Here is a 17,322-nt window from a genome sequence, read left to right as displayed (position 1 = left end):
CATCTCCTAGCCACTCATACAATCCCTCTGCTCTTCCTTAATCTATACTTAAGTTGCTTTTTTTTTCACTTGTACAGAATAAAGGTCACCATTGTCTCAGCCTAATGGAAACACAGGGATTATTAAGTTGGCCAAATGACCTAACATGGCTGCTTCCTAAGAAATGACAGTGGGGCAGCTTTAAAGGCTGATAGATCCACAAAACTTAGAGGAACTCTTTCTTGTTTGTTCAGGTGCTCCCTTCTGATAGCGTCTTCACTGTGAGGGGAAGCAACGTTGGATATATGCTGTAAGATCAGTTCAAATGGATCTTGTGGGTCCTTAGGCATTTTTCAAATTTTGCATTCAACATAGTGTATGGACTTTAATTTCCAATTGACAACCTAACCCACTATATTTAGACGTTGCTGTGAACTGTTCGTTTACTTGATCACTTGGTTAGAAGATCACAATGTACTGGTATTGCAGCATTTATGCAAAAACACAGATACAAAAAACAAGATTCCATTTTCTCTGGATAAATGTAAAACATGAGAAAACATACAGAAGGTTCTAGAAAGATATATACCATAGTCTCAATATGGTATCTCTAGGGAGTGATGGTGGGAAGTAGCAAGTAGGGTAATTAAAGGAGACTTGGCTTTATAGTAATGTCTCAAATACTTCTGAGAAGTATTGTCTCATTGTATGGTTGATTTTTTAAAAGATCCGTGTTAGTCATTTGGCACCTTCAGCATTACTAATTAGATGGTAGTTATTAATGTGTGGGAAAAAAAGGTGCATGGAAACTTGATGCCTGTATTTCATATTCTACTTCTAACCAAAAATTGGAAGTAGTTAAAAAGTTCTTTTTCAAGCTCAAACTGTGTGAAGAAACATATTTCAATGCATGAAAAGAACACTGGCTATGCTCACAGTTTGGACCTTTGGTAATGATGAACATGTATTTTCTTGGCAATCGATACCCTTTATCAGGTTATACTGGAAGCAAATCTGGCTAGAAGGCTGGGTTAACAGACACGTTGGGCCCAGGGTGAAAAAATGGGGGTGACAGAGGCTCCTGGCTGGCTCAGTCAGAACGTGTGACTCTTGATCTTGGGGTCATGAATTCAAGGGAAGCCCATGAGAAGAAACACCACGAGGGATATAAAATGGTCACCGAAGGATGCAAATTGTAGCAGTGGCTAAAGGTAGAGAAATCTGGGACTTATACAGTCATGGTTTCTAGAAGGCCACAGTTCCTAGGAGGTTGACTGTTATCTTCTTTTCTAATTCCCAGCTGTGCAATCTCATTTCCTTAGCTCTTAACCCTTCACAGTAGAATCATTTTATAACTTCAAAAAGAAACCCATCCGACACGAAGCAGAGGATGTTAGGATGAAAAAACCAACTAAACAACAAATCACAGCTGATAACAAAGCCTGCACAAGTCAGGGCATCATGAGGATGTGGCACCTGGCATGTGCAGCTGACCTAGGCCTTGAAGGACTATGGGCTGCATACAAGTCAGCGAGTCTGTCGGGTGACAGGTTGATACTTCCGAGAAAACGTGAAGAGACTGCAGTCAGTTCTCAATGTGTTGCTCAACTGTGCTGGGAAACACATACCAAACTTGGAGGTGCCAACGAACTTCTTTACCCCGTGCTTCCCTGGGTTCGTTGTGCCCACACTCTGCTGTCTTGACTGTGCGGCTTATAGGCCCACATGGAACAGCACACCGGATACCCCCACAGGACAGGAAAATCAAGGCTCTAGGTGAGGTGCAGTTGTTCCTCCCAGGACACTGGTAAGTGACAAGGCCACGGAGCCTGACTTCAGTTTCTTTTATGACTTTGACGATTGTTAAGGAGCACTGATCCACAGGACAGCCTCCCAGCTCAATAACGGGAACTCGGTTCCTGTCATGATGTTTCACTAGAAACCGCCTGAGTCAGGAGAACTCATTAGTTTGTCACCCAAAGGGTTTGCCTGCTACTTCTTGTTTTTATCTCAATTAATTTTGTGTCTGCCGGACTAACACAAATTACCACTTCCATGTCTTGCACTTTTGATATAAAAATAAAGCTAATTTGGGAGGTGTTTAAAGCTTTATTAATATTTATACAGCTATTAGCGGTGGCTAGGAGGTTAGCGAGCTTCCTTTTAAAATTAGAAATTCTCCTTCCAATACAGTCTCTCAGCTGCAGCTCTCCCAACTCCGACAACATCATTTTTAACATTCTTCTTAGGGCGCAAAGCAGAATTTCACAGAAGGTCATAGGAAAGTTGGTTTTGGGTTTTCCCACCATTTATCTGGCCCACTCTGCTCAGTGAGTCAGACTCGCATAATACGTTTCTGTCTCTTGACTTGCTTCAGAAATCCGGAGGCCGCACTTTCTCCCACAACACAGTGTATGGGTGCCGTGTAACAACCAGGCACTATTCTCCCCCTTATGTGTCCCCTCCCTCCACCCTGAACTTAGAGTGGGCAAGTGAAGAAAGAAGTACAAGTATTCCAATCCGATACTGAAATACCAAGGAAGGGGTTATCCCTCAGCAAAAAGGATACAAGGGGCATGATCCAGACTGAATGTGGCCTATGACCCCACAGACTCACTCCCCTGACAGTGCCCAGACCTCCAGGACAAACTAACCAACCAAATCACCGCTTTTAGTATTTTAGGGCAACAGAGGAAAATTCTGCAGGAGATGTGACCATCTACTGGGAATACCAAGTCCTGACCAAGTATTCCAGTGGGACAAATACAAATGATTGGACTGTGTTGAAAGAAAGGAGCTTTGAGGAAAAAGCCAGCACCACAGCAGTTCCGTAAGGGTATGAAGCTGTACAACAGTTTTCTTGAATTCTTATTCCAACTCTTCTACTTCCTAGATGTGTGATCTCAGGCATGCGATCTGGGCACCCTGTGTCTTAATTTTCTCATGTGGAAAGGGGATAATATTACTACTGCCCATGGAAGTTTCTGGAGTACCGAAGAGCTAACAGAAGCCAACATTTAGCATGGTGCCCGCACACATTCTGCACTTCATAAATACCTGAATGGTAATGTTTGGATAAACTAAGTCAAACGTTAAACTGAATAGCAAGTTAGGATACAACCCACATTCAAGTGACAGTACCTGTAAGATATTCCTACTGACAACTATAGAACTAAACAAAATTGAGAAGGGCAGTGTGAAATTTAGGAGTTTTAATAGTTTGGTGTCCTGCTTTAAAAAAAAAGGGGGGGGGGAGGGAGAGGGACTCCTGGGCGGCTCAGTTGGTTGAGCGTCGGATTTTGGCTCAGGTCATGATCTCATGACTTCTGAGTTCCGGCTCCGCATCGGGCTCTGTGCTGATAGCTCAGAGCCTGGAGCCTGCTTCGGATTCGGTCTCAGTCTCTCTCTGTCCCTCTCCTGCTCATGCTCTGGCTCTGTCTCTGTCTCTGTCTGTCTCTCTTGAAGATAAACATTAAAAAAAAAAAAAAAAGGAAATTTGAGGAATGATTTGATCTTTAAGGGAGACGTGGCTATTGTATTTAATAACAATTGATTTGTCAATAATACACACGTATTAACCTGGCATCTTCCAAGTACTGCTCACAGCAGTGCTTTCCAATAAGATAGCCATTATAGCTACACCTGGCTACTGAGCGCTTGAAATGTGGCGGGTCCACACTGGGTTGTGCTGTAAGTGCAAAAACACATTTCATATCACAGCACATGTCACCTTTCAAAGACTTAGAATATAAAACATCTCATTAATGATTTTTAATGCTGATTACATGCAGAAATTATAATATTTGGAAATACTGACCTAACTAAAATGACAGTATTACAATTTCACCTATTCTTTTTATTTATTTTAACATGGCTACTAGAAAAGTTAAGCTACTCCTATGACTCACACTTGTGGCCTGCATTTATTTTTGGACTGTGCTGGCTTAGAGCAAGAAGGAAAAGAAGCCACACTGTTCTTATTAATACTACTTTTAGCCGTCAGTTACTGAGTACTTATTCTGCTAGATGTTTTAAAACATTATTGCTAAGTGTTCCAATAGCTCTGTGTAATAGGCGGTTTCCTCTCTTTTTACAGATGAGGAGGTTTCACAGTGTATATTGCCTCAAATCACAAAGCTAGTAGTGTTTGCAGCAGGAATGAATCCACATCTGTCTGATTCCAAAGCCTGAGCTTTCTCCTGTAGCAGGGGACATGTGGAAATAGAGGCATGTGAGAGGAAAGGGGGGCCCCCTCCAGGAGCAAGGGGACCCCAGCCCTCCCTCAGAAGGACACCTTGCAGGATGTGTAAACACTCCAGTCTTATAAGGGCACAGACCTTAGAATTTATAGATAACTCGAGTCATTCTGGTTCCATTTTACCTAAACCTAAGCCTCCATATGTTAACAGAAAAAGCAGGGAAAGAATTCACAAGCAACAGAACGCACACTTTAAAAGCAAAATTTAAAGTGGAACATATGCACAAAGATGTTATTTGCCATGTTATTCATAAAAAATTCAAAAGGGGGCTAATTAAAAAGTGATAATTTTGATACCTCGTTAACAGCAGAGAATGCTTAACTGTTATATGACATAAAAATCAGAATATGGCATCATGAACACACTCTATTACACCTCCATGAAAGGACCTATATGTAAATGAAAAACTGACAGGAACAGTCTAATTGATCACAGCTTCGTATCAGGACAGCTTTCAAATGGTAGAGAGGCAGTTTTAGCCACCGAAGACACGTGGCACCCCTGGGAGGGGTTTTCTGTTGTCAAAGCTCAGGGGGTGCTACAGGTATGCCTCTAACCATCCTACAAGACAACCCCCACTAAGCAAGACTTCTCCAGCCACAATTATCAATTGTGCAGAGATTGTGGAACCCTGTATTAGGCAATGGGATTATAAATTTGTTTCTATTTTCCACATTTTTATAATGCTATGTTGTTTTATAATATAATTTTTTTCAAATGCAAGATATTACTGACAAAATATCACAGAAACTAATCACAAACACAGCTGATTATGATAAATATGGGGGATGGGTACTGGATATTGGAATAGGGTCTATTAAACAGCTTCCTTTTTTGTTTTTAAAGTTTATTTTTTTCTGAGAGAGAGCAAGAGAGAGCAAGAGAGTAAGAGTGTGTGCAAAAGAGGGGAGGGGCAGAGAGAGAGGGAGAACAGAATTCCAAGCAATTCCCTGATGTGGGGCTTGAACCCACAAACTGGGAGATCATGACCCCAGCCGAGACCAAAAGTAGTATGCTTAACCAACTGAGCCACCCAGGTACCTGTGAACAGCTTCCTTTTAAATATTTAGATTTCCTGAAAACTACAACAAAAAAGAATAGACGTAAATTACTTATAGATTAAAATTTGGCCATGTTTGCTCAATCACTACTTGCAGTCAGAATGATTGATTTAACATCTAACAGGAAATTGGCATCCCTTCCACTGTTGGGATAGCATTTGCTAAACATCAAAATATTTTTCTCACTCCTCTGAGGAAGTCATGTTTCATGAATGTTATTATTACTAAGATTTGACAATATATGCTATTTACACTGCATTTCAGGAAGAGAGGAGAAGAGAGAGTCTTCCCGGCAATTTTCTCCAGTATTTGCATCATTGTGACAAAAAAATAGAAGCATAAAACTTACACTTGTGTAGCACCTGCTTAAAAACTATGCATTATTTGTGAACTAAACTACTTGTACTAACAGATGATCTGATGAAAGATTTCACAAAACTAGGTATATACATTTTGCTCGCAGGCATGAGAGTTCGTCTGCAAGCTGTTTATATAGTCACCTTCTTAGTTCATTTACATCAAAATGGAGACTTTAAAATAAACAGGTACAAAGCAACTACCTATTTAAATATACTTATTGATACAGCAGGAAGGTCTCATCAGTGTATCAAGTGTTTATCCTACAGCATCTGACCAGAAAAAATGCAGGTGGTTTTGTGTGTGTGTGTGTGTTTACTTAATATTCAGAGCAATGGACAATTCGGTTATTTTCCTTGAGCAAAAAACGTGGCCTTTGTCATCTGCAGCAAATTGCACTTTGTCTGCCATATGGTAGGAGGCAATCAATACTACGTGAATAAATGACCATTTATAAAATCACTCTCTGTGCTAGCCAGGGTTGTGACAAATCTCCTGACAAGAAGTCTTGCATACTTCAGTTCCTTTTCTCAACTTTTACTCATACATTCATTCACTCACCAAAACTTATTACCCACCTCTAAGCTCTTAGAACACGTGGCACAGGCCACCCCTGTAAAACTTCATCATTTGCTTGTAATGTTTATGTATCTACCTCTTCCACTAAAATGTCAGCATTTCAAGGGCCAAGACCATGTCTTGACACTGTTTCCTGATTCTATCTTCAATGTGGGCCTCGTGGAGAAGGAGATGATGGCTCAGAGAACTCGCCTACTGTCACATGGCTAAAGAAGGGGTAGAGTTAGGGCCTGAACCAAGGACATCTCCAACTATTTTCTTTCCATTTTACCAAATTGCAGAGGAAACAAGAGTGGAGGTAGCGTATGGGAAATGTATGAAGTGAAACAAAACAAGAAGTTTTAGATGTTGGGCAGCTAGAGGGAAGATGCAACTAGTGGGTTCGATTACACCGACGCTGAGAAACAGAAAATTACAAGTCAATAAATCAGTATGGACAATTCCACACACCTCCAAAATAGTCTCCAGAAGTCAATTTGCCCAACAATTATGGAAGATCAGCCATGACCATGTGGGCCATTCTAAGGGAAATTCTTGAGGAAACAGACTATGTCTTTGGTCTGGTTCTGTGTGTCTAATTTGTAAGCTGCTAGAAGAATGAACGACTGACTATATGACATTGGTCCCAGTTCTACAGAGTGACTTCAACAGGGAGGCCAGGTGAGATAAATCCTGTAAGAGACATCAAATTGTCAGATGGGGGCATTAGCCTAAACAGACAGGAGATCCTGAGGTATACTGATCTTAATCGCAATTTCCCAAGTATAAAAATTAGAAATACTTATCAGGATCAGGCCATTTCATTGTTATGACATCCTGGACAGGCTCTTTTTAAGGTTGATATGTTAATATCGGTACTGTTGGAGACAGTAATTAGGGAAACGGGTCCTGGAGCCACACACCCTGGTTTCTAGCTAGGCTTTGCCACTTCCTAGCTCTGTGACTTTAGGTGACTTACCACCCTCATCTGTCAAGTCAGACCAGTAATGGTGCTCACCTCGTCTGGTTGTTAGAAACGTGAGCCAAGTAAGGCTGTTAGAACAGCACCATGTACAGGCTTGATATATGTTTGCTGTAATTACTACTGCTGTTGTCACTGTTATTTCCAAAATGTTGTATTAATACATAATTTTTTTAACGTTTATTTTTGGAGAGAGGGTGTATGCGCCAGTGGGGGAGGGGCAGAGGGAAATGGAGACAGAGTACCCCACGTGGGCTCTGGGCTGACAGCAGAGACTCCGACATGGGGCTCGAACCCCACAAAACATGAGATCATGTCAGACGCTAAACTGACTGAGCCACCAGGTGCCTCAGTAGTAATACATAATTTTTAAAAGAATCATGGGCCTCTGAAATAACATGACATTCACAAAATTACTGCAAGTAAAAAAAAAAAATTAAGTTCTTTGAATTTGGATGAATCTAGTAATTTGGGAAATGTTTATTAATTCAAAAGAAGGAAAAGTCAAAAATAGATGGTGGTGGGACTAGTGATAGCAATGCTAATTCTCCACCTAAAAATTAGTTGTATGATTGTATATGTATATGTAAGTTAAAACATACAACTATCTTTACACACACACACACACACACACACACCAATGTTTTAATCATAAAAAATGGCCGGCAGCTCGTAGAAGAGAACTTGAACATTTCAAAATTGCGAAGAACTGCCAATCATGCCCCAAAGATTCCAAATTGACAGGTGAGCTCAAGCAGGGTACATTAACAGTTACAGTTTAGTCCAAATCAGATTTGGTTTTTTTTTTTTTTTTTTTCAAACGCATACTCTGTTTTCAAAACCAGACCCAAGCTGCAGCATTCAGACTGGGAAACCTGGAATTCTTATAGGCCTCTGTGCTTTTCTGGTGCACTTGTGTTCAGAACCTCCTGCTAAACTCTAGAGGAGTGGAAGGGGAAAGTGGGGGAAAGTGGTAGCTGGTTAGAAAATAAGAGCTACACATTGGCTACGATAATGATAAAGAAGAGACCTCCCTCCAAGAATGCCACCGATGCTTCTCATCTTTGTCGGGACATCTGTGCCTACGCGGAGCCAGTTTTCACCCGAGTCTTGTAGGTTGCAGGACACCTCTCTTAAAATCATACTGCGGGCGGGATGGGTTGGTTATGATCAGCCCAGGCACCAGTCACGACGGTTCCCCATCATCAGTGTTACCATCTGTGCTCTGAGTTCCCTCCACACACGGGCTTCAACAGATTTTGCACTGGCCAAGGTCACTGAGCAGCCAGCCTCCACAGATGGGGACAGTGTGAAAAACCTAATTGCAGCTGTGGACAAACACAAACAAGGACACACATGGTTGACAAAACCCCTGTCTAGACAGGCTAGTGGCTCAGTGTCACTGAGTACAAAGAACAAGGACAGGGTTTCAAGGTAACTATCTCTCAGGGATAGTGCAATCATTCAGGCAACGCAATCATCATGTAGTCTAAATTCTCCACACTGATACTTAACGATCGGTTTGAAAAATGGCAAAAGAGCAGTAATGCTCCCTACCATATATATTCTCCAGAAAATTTTTCTCTATAAAATTGCTCTAGAAATTAATTTCTTTCTTCAACAACAACAACAAAAATATGGCTTGGCAATCAAGACAGCTGCTCCCTAACTCAGGTGGAAAGTCCCAAATGTCGCCAGCACATAGCACAAAAGATACCGAGTTAGTGAAAGAAATAAAATGTCCTCTTTTGACGTATTTATTTCATCCCGAATCAAGATTTCTTTTTCCCACTTCTTTTTGAAAAGGAATTACTTCGTTAGAGATGTTACTCATTGTTCATTGCTTTGACAACATTTAATTAGGTACCTATACCTTCCATTCCACTCTAAGAAACTCAGCAAAATGGGATCATACTGACGCTGGGATCCTAGATTCTTCACCCTTGAAATACATAGGGCCCCAGAGAATTTGGACTGTCAATGTCTTTTCTAGATACTCAACATGTCTGGTCACTTAGGTTTAAAGCCAAACTGGATGCGCATTACTTTTTGAGAAGTTGTTAAATTCAAAATAAGTTATCAAGCTAGTGCTATTTCAAAAGATTGTTGATAAAAAAGAACATTTAACTGTAACCATACTGAACAGACAGTTGATTATAGAAAGACATGTCAGTGCACATATGGCAGCCGGGTAAATTATGCACATCTGGATTACTTTTGGCAAGAAACATAGCTAAGTGTCTAAAGCCAAGTTTAGCAATCTGTCACTAACAATATGTACATTTATTTTAAAATGTCAAGGGCTCAAAGTCATATTTTCTATTTCTTCATAAACTTTCCAGCTCTTCATAAGACAGCAAACAGGTGACAAAATGCATTGCCTAAACTGCCAAAGGCTGTATAAATAAGGGGTAATTTTGAACTTCTCACCACATATACAACACGACTCCAACTCTGAAGCCAACTTCTGTGTTGTGTGATGTACTAAATCCAAAGCTCGAGAAAGAGTGTTATTAACATTTCACTTCAGAGGATGGCTGAAAAATGCTTTCATATAAAACTATGGGCAACCCCTACGTGGAGTCAACAATGTAACATCCTGGGCAAAGCAAACGGGACTAGTCTGATGATGTCAGTATAAGTATATGTAAGTAGATGAAAGGAAAAGACCAATGACTTTGTGATCCTCTCAGATTAAATTTCCTTTTTCCTCCTGCCAATTACTGACATCATTTAAACCCTAAAGAAATGTTTCCCACCTTCTAGCCCCCTTGATTAAAAGAAAAGCCAAGAGACATGAAAGTGGCTCAAACTGGCAGTAACAAGAAACCTTATGACGGGATGTGTGAGTATCAGCCAGCTGGGCGTGCTGCAGCACCTGCAAGCACAAAACTCATCTGGACTCCCGTGCCCCTTGCTGGCTACTCTAGCATTCCAGCTCTGCACAGCTTCAGTGGCAACACCAAGATACAGCATGGAGACCGGCGGGGCCCCGTCAATCCAGGTGTTGCCTTCCAGTCTCATTTGTGCTGGTAACAGAGAAAAAACCAGAGTGGAACCATTTTATGCATGGGGTGATAATCAATATTCGCATGCTGTGGCAGCCTCTCTTCCAGCTAATTTGGCAATTTTACTGTTGATTAGGATCTTTACTATATGCTAGATCTAGATCATAACATTCTCAATGGCATCGAGAAAAAAATCCTGTGTCTGTAAAGTATACAGATACTGGTATTCAAACACCAGGTAAATTCCTTAAAACCTGAGCCTCACCTACAGAATGAGGATGATGATGGCACCTACCCCACTGTGTGGCTGCGAAATGTCTGCGGAAGATCATTATTATCCTTTTCCCCTGCTTAATGGCATGGGTGGGGAATAATACAGTTCATCAACTCCAGATTGCCAGTAAAATATCGTAAATTCAAGAGAAAGCTTAAAAACAACTGAGAAGAAGGGGAGAATAATAAAGAAGGATCAAAATAGGAGATGGCATTCTGCTAACTTTTAATTTGTGTTTACTTTTATAAAGTTTGATGCCTAAGAGCACTGAAATCAGGGCTGGGTGATTGATTCGGTTGAGCACCTGACTCTCGATTTCATCTCGCGTCATGGTCTCATGGGTTGAGCGCAGAGCCTGCTTGGGATTCTCTCTCTCCCTTTTTCAAAACAAACAAACAAACAAACAAACAAACAAACAAACAAACAAACTTAAAAAAAAAAGAATGCTGAATTCTAGGTGAGTTTAAATGTCCCTCATCAACTGGATGGATAGGACATATTGCTATGTTGTGAAGGCACAAATTTCTACCATGCACAAATTCAAAGGGATTTTAATTTAATGGCATTAGAGGTACAGAGTAAAATATATGCATTTTCTTCTTGTGATCTTCTCTATTTGAATATATAGTTTTATTTTAAAATTATACCTAGTACAATAATACTCAAATAAAAGGTATGTGTAAGCAGATAAAAGTAAAAAGAATTTTAAATTTAATGAGTCCATCTGTATATATTCACCATCTGATGTCTCAATAGTAGCAATCCTCATAAGGTGTCCATGTTTTTAGTCTCTTATTATTTACATCCCCGGGGTTTTATGTCTTCATAGGACACAAAGGTCTGGAAATATAAATTAAGTGCAACAGATAAGTGGAGCTTTAAGTACCAGAAGACTCCAAGATCTACCAAGCTGAAGAGAAACCTAGAAAAACCCACTGCAGACCTCACAGAATGATTCTCAGCACTGAATTCGGAAGGACAAGTAAAGCCATGGCTTACCATACTACCTTTTTGCTTTAAATGAGTTCAAGTCTTCTGGCCTAGAGAAACTCTGAATTCAGATGGTAAAAATCAATGCTCATGGTCTTTGCCAAATTAGGGAGAATAAATATAGGGAATACTTCCAACCCTAGGATTCTGTTATTGTCCCTAGCCAGGCAAGGAACTTGAGGAAACTAATGTGTTCTGCAAGCAGACATGAAGCTAATTTTAATACTGTTTTTTTTTTTTTTAAGTATAGTAGGCATACAATGTTACATTCAAGGTGTACAATAAAGTGATCCCACAAATGTGTACATTATGATATGTTCATCAAAAGTAGAGCTACCATCTATCACCATATAATGCTATTATAATACCATTGACTATATTCCCTATGCTGTACCATAACTAGAAGCCTGTACCTCCCCCTCTCCTGCAACCATTTTGTCCATCCTCCCACCATCCCTCCCCTCTGGCAATCCTCAGTTTATTCTTTGTATTTATTTGAGTCTGTTTTTGCTTTTTATTTGTTCAGATTCCACATGTAACTGAAATCACACTATTTGTCTGACTTATTTCACTCATAATGCCCTTTAGGTCCATCCATGTTCACAAATGGCAAGATGAATTAGAATGGACTAATATTCCATTGTGTACACACACACACACACACACACACCCCTCATCTGCTTTATCCATTCATCTATCAAGGGACACCAGGGTTGCTTCCATAACTTGGCTGGTGTAAATAATGCTGCAGTAAACATAGGGGGTCAATATATCTCTTCAAATCTAATACTTCTATCTCTTCAAATCTAATACTATTCTTTTCTTGATTCTTCTCTAGTGGTCATTTAAGATCTTATTCACAAGACAGCCAAAATGAAAAAGAAAAAAACCAGAAGTTAGAACAGTGTTTGGGTTAAATATATATATTTACTTTTAAATAAACTACAATATATTGTATGTGGGGCTTTAAAGCCATAATTATTTAGCCTTGTATTTAACTAAGCTTAATGTCAGCTAAAAACTTCAGTACCATATACAATGTGGTAAAACGAAGAGTGTGATGCTAGGTATGAGAAAGAGATCTGGAATCAGATTTGCATTTCTACACTGTGCGGTTTGACTTTTAATATATTAGCTTTCTGATATCTACCAGAATCATGTATCCTGGTAAGTGTGCATACCACTTGCACACAGACCACTTTGTGGGAATGAGGATTAAATGAACATCTCACACAGTCCCTGGCAGACACTCAACTGCAAAGTAAGAAATCAGGGTGGTATAGATGTGGCAAAAGTTATTGATGCATATCATTAAATATATTAAAGGTTTTGTGATAAATTCCTTGAAACAATGACAATATACACAAACTATTTTTGAGAAGGTGATCCTCACCACCGAATTAAACCACAGTGAAAGAACGAATCTTGTAGAAATCATCTTCCTGAGGCCAAAACATTACATTTTCAGTTGACATCTTTGTTGAAAGGTAGTAAGTTCTAATAGATCTTGGAGGTATATAATTGCAACACTTATGAGATGAAACTGAATGAACTAATAAAATTCAGTGTTAGCTGGGTCCAATGTAGGAGCGGTCATTTGTAAATACTCCAGACTATGAACAAAAGATCCATGGAGGCGGACGTTCCTATTTCCTAAAAAGGTTACTCTGCTCGCGAAGAGGCCAACCATCAGACCACTTTGGTGCCAGGTAATACCTGTCTTAACAAGACTCTTCCGCTCGTAGCTGCTTCCCTTACTAGCCTCCCTTAGAAGAACATGCTCTCTGCTCTGAGGGTTGTTTCAAAAGTAACCCCAAAGATATTTGGTTATACTTCATCATCAAAAATACAGACTCAATAGGGAGAAATTAAGACCACTGATAAACTTTTAAGTTATTGTCATTTCATTTATCTGAGGGTTTTTCAAACTCTGGACTTTTCAGTGGAGTGCAAAGCCCAGAATGAGAATCGGGCTGTTTAAGGAGGTCGGCTACTCAAAGAATGTAGTAGGAATATCTTCAAATGACACAGAACACACGGTTGCAAAGAAGCAACTTAAAAAGTGTCTCATCAGGGCCAAAGAGAAATGCCTCCTGATAGTTCATTAAACTTTTCAAAGGTCAATCACTATTGAGAGACCAGAGTGGTAGCTGTTGACTCTGTGGAAGTATTCCTCAGAAAAAATGTACTCAGAAACTGACTGAAGACTCACAGCAAAGGTGGGTACCTTCCAAACAACAAGGCATAAAATACTGAAGAGGTCTGAAGGAATTTAGTGTCCAATGTTAGATATGTTGTGGGGAAAATGCACTGTTCCAAGGGAAAAAATGTTTAAGCCTTTATGCTAAGTGTTCCTGTGGGGGTGTGTGTGGGGGGAATCTCATTACTTAACATGTATAAATAAAGTCTGGAGTCTATAAAAAAAAAAACAACCAATAAAACAGGCCTAATAATGTGTAAGTATCTTCAGACTTATCCAACATTCTGTTTTAAACTGTAAACGTCAATCCACGTAAATGGTCTTCTGTTATTTCGCAAAGTTGTGAGCTTTTTACCCCATGGTAAAGGGGGGGAAGGGTGTGTAGAGGGTTCTATCATGACCTCTGATTTGTAACTGCATTTCAAAGAATACTTTACAATGCATTTGTGAACACTTTGGCAGATTCTGGAATATGAGAAACCATTCCTTCAAAAATATGTAATTAATAAGGCATTATGGGAAAAACACATGATTTTCTTGAATTATGTGTCTTTCTTGAATTATGTTAATTTAATTACAATGAATCTAAATTCTAAACTAATTACTTCTTTCATACAACATAATTTACAATATTTAAAGGGCCTGCCCACATAATATTCTTTTGAATTTAATTTTGTCTCTTATTTATAATGCCCTCTTAAGGTTAATATTATAAGGAAAAAAAAAAAAAAAAAAGCAGACACAGGGAGTTATTCCAAATGCCCGGACTGTTGATGCTTTCTCTTGGTGCTGAAACCAATTTGCATCTAAGTATGAATGTGTCACATTCAACTCCAAATCCTCACAATAGTTTTGCTTAGGATATATATATGTATACATATCCATACCCATACATACATATACATATATACATATATATACACACACATATGTGTATGTGTATGTATGGATATGGATATGTATACATATATACACACTGTGTATCCATATATGTATAGATATATATATACATATATATCCATATATACATATACACACACATACACAGTGCTTATTCCATAGGCTGATTTGAGTATACAGAACATTTACAACACAGGAAGAACCAGGCAGCAGTAGCTGCACTCAGTCTACGTAACTCACTGCCAGCACCACGAGAAAAACACAAACACATACGGATCCTTCAAGTCACCAAATGACACACACAAAGAGCTCAGTGGCTCTCCTTTAGGAATGAGTTTTATTTTAAATTTCTACTTCAATACACAGTTGACTCTTGAACAACACAGGTATTAACCGCATAGGTCCACTTACACACGGATTATTTTTGATAAAGACAGCGAAGTACTATAAATGTATTTCTTCTTAGGATTTTCTTAACATTTTTTCTCTAGCTTACTTCATGGCAAGAAGCAGTATATAATACATGTGTGTGCTAATCAACTGTTCATGTTATTGGTAAGGCTTCTGGTCAACAGTAGGTTATTAACTTTTGCCGGGGGGGGGGGGGGTAGGTGGGGTCAAAAGTTATAGGCAGTTTCTTGACTACATGGGAGTTGGTACTCCTAACCCCCAGGGTGTTTAAGGGTCGACTGTCTATAGGAAGGCATTACTTGTACCCCATACGTTAGTTTTAAAAGCATTGGCCCGTTATAAATATTCAACCCACCTTCCATCCCTTCCTCACATGAGATAAAACAGAAGTTTCCTCCAAAATTACTGATCTCCCTAAGACTGTCAGAATGACTACACTCACTAAGAGAACACTCACTACACTCACTTCACGTTTCCTGAACAGTTAGAATGACCATCATTTTCAACTACCAAAATTCTTTGCTGAATGTAAAATATTAAATCAGAAGAAGAATGATTCTATAGAAGTTAACTGTCAGAGTGAGCCTTGATGGCATGAAAATCAGGTTAACATAATTTAAAACTGTTATTGTAATTAACTGCTACTGTAAAGTATCTTAGCTAAAGTGACAAAGGATCAAATGATTTTTAAGTGAATTGCTATCAGTATCTTATTTAATATAAAAGAAATCAGCAGCTTATAGATTTCATTAAAATCTCAAATTTAGTGCTTAAAAGCACTAAACGAAAAAAGGAATATTTCAAAGATTCCTAACTCTAAATTATAGTTTATATAAACATGTATAATGATCAGGATAAAGCCAGATGCTAGAATATTCATGTACGAATTAATGCCTATATTATAGCATTATTTTTAGTTCCTGGAAATCAGTTGGCTTTTTGTCATCTCATCACTTTGCTATGATTTCACTGGATAATTATGCATTGAAGTTTATTACTCAAAGCATCCATTGTTGAACAGAACCAAAACCATCCAACCCAATAACCACAGAAGAAAGAACTAAAGAAAATCGAATATAACCATGGATCTTAAAAGGGAACCAAACAACAAGCAGATAGGTGCCAACATGAAGTGCTAATGCAAAATTTTACTGCCTGACAATTATTCTTTTCACTTGCAAACCTACATAATGACACTTTCTGAAACTCATTTTGCATATCCCCTTCCTTTGAAGTGTAGGAAAATTATAAAATGTTGCTGAGGGAAAAAAAATTTTTTAAGTCTCCCTTTCTAGATATTCTAAATGAACTAGACAATCTGTCGGAAATTGGGCAAAGGGTATAGGCAGTGTTGTAAACTGTTAAAAAACCAAAAATTCTAAGTAGAATCAATTTTAAAACATAGATTAATTTAAACCTTTAGGAAACAACCTTCTATGAATACCTTCTATGAGCAAGGCCCTGAAATAGGTGCACTGGAATCACAAAGTAACTTCCCAGAATTTATCTTCATTTTCAACAAAATATAGGATATAGAAAATCTACAGTTGGGACAGGTTTAGGTGCTCTTTAAAACAGGAATATTCCTGAAGATTAAACATTTTTTAAATTTTTCACAAAAACAAGGTGGAGGGGCACCTGGGTGGCTCATCAGTTAAGAGCCCTGACTCTTGATTTCGACTCAGGTCACGATCTCATGGTTTGTGAGATAGAGTCCCACATCAGGCTCTGTGCTGACAGGTAGATGGGAGTCTGCTTGGGATTCTCTCTCTCCCTCTCCCTCTGCCCTTCCCCAGCTCATTCTCTCTCTCAAAATAAATAAATGAACATTTAAACAAACAAAAAAGATGGAAAGTTGAGAGAAGCAGTGAAGGAAACCAAGGTCATGGGCACCAAACATAATTCATTCAGGGCTGCTGGTTACAAATGACAGAATATGTGAGTTACTTAAGACAAGCTTTTCATTATTTATTTATTAAATAAAAATTTTTTAACATTTTTTGAGAGACAGAGAAAGAGCATGAGTGGGGGAGGGGCAGAGAGAGAGAGAAGGAGACACAGCCTGAAGCAGGCTGCAGGCTCTGAGCAAGCTGTCAGCACAGAGCCCGATGTGGGGCTCGAACCCATGAACTGTGAGATCATGACCTGAGCTGAAATCAGATGCTCAACTGACTGAGCCACCCAGGTGCCCCTCAAGCTTTTCATTTTTATGCATAATTCTTCAAAGATGCCTTTGGAGGTGGAAAATTTCAGCCTACCAATGATATTTTAAGTAGGCATTTGGATATGGCTATCAGATTATTTTTGCTTGAATCATGTCCTCACCATCCCCAAGAAAAACAA

General features: G+C 39.1%; 1 protein-coding gene across 6 annotated transcripts in view; it reads right to left on the bottom strand.

Moving 5' to 3' along the window:
• ARL15 (ADP ribosylation factor like GTPase 15) overlaps positions 1 to 17,322 on the bottom strand; it is a 406,131-nt gene that overhangs the window by 159,550 nt on the left and 229,259 nt on the right. The window contains exon 5 of one of the 6 annotated variants that reach the window (XM_053200699.1): positions 4,941 to 8,524. The exons of the other annotated variants lie outside the window; for them this stretch is intronic. Coding sequence (XP_053056674.1) covers positions 8,471 to 8,524 — 54 coding nt within the window. The 3' untranslated portion in view covers positions 4,941 to 8,470. Of the gene's footprint in view, positions 1 to 4,940; positions 8,525 to 17,322 lie in introns of those variants that run through there. 6 annotated transcript variants of the gene reach the window in all.

This window comes from Acinonyx jubatus, chromosome A1, assembly GCF_027475565.1.
Source record: "Acinonyx jubatus isolate Ajub_Pintada_27869175 chromosome A1, VMU_Ajub_asm_v1.0, whole genome shotgun sequence".
Taxonomy (NCBI): Eukaryota; Metazoa; Chordata; class Mammalia; order Carnivora; family Felidae; genus Acinonyx; species Acinonyx jubatus.
Note: the sequence above shows the minus strand (reverse complement) of the source record. Positions and strands in the feature narration are given on the sequence as shown.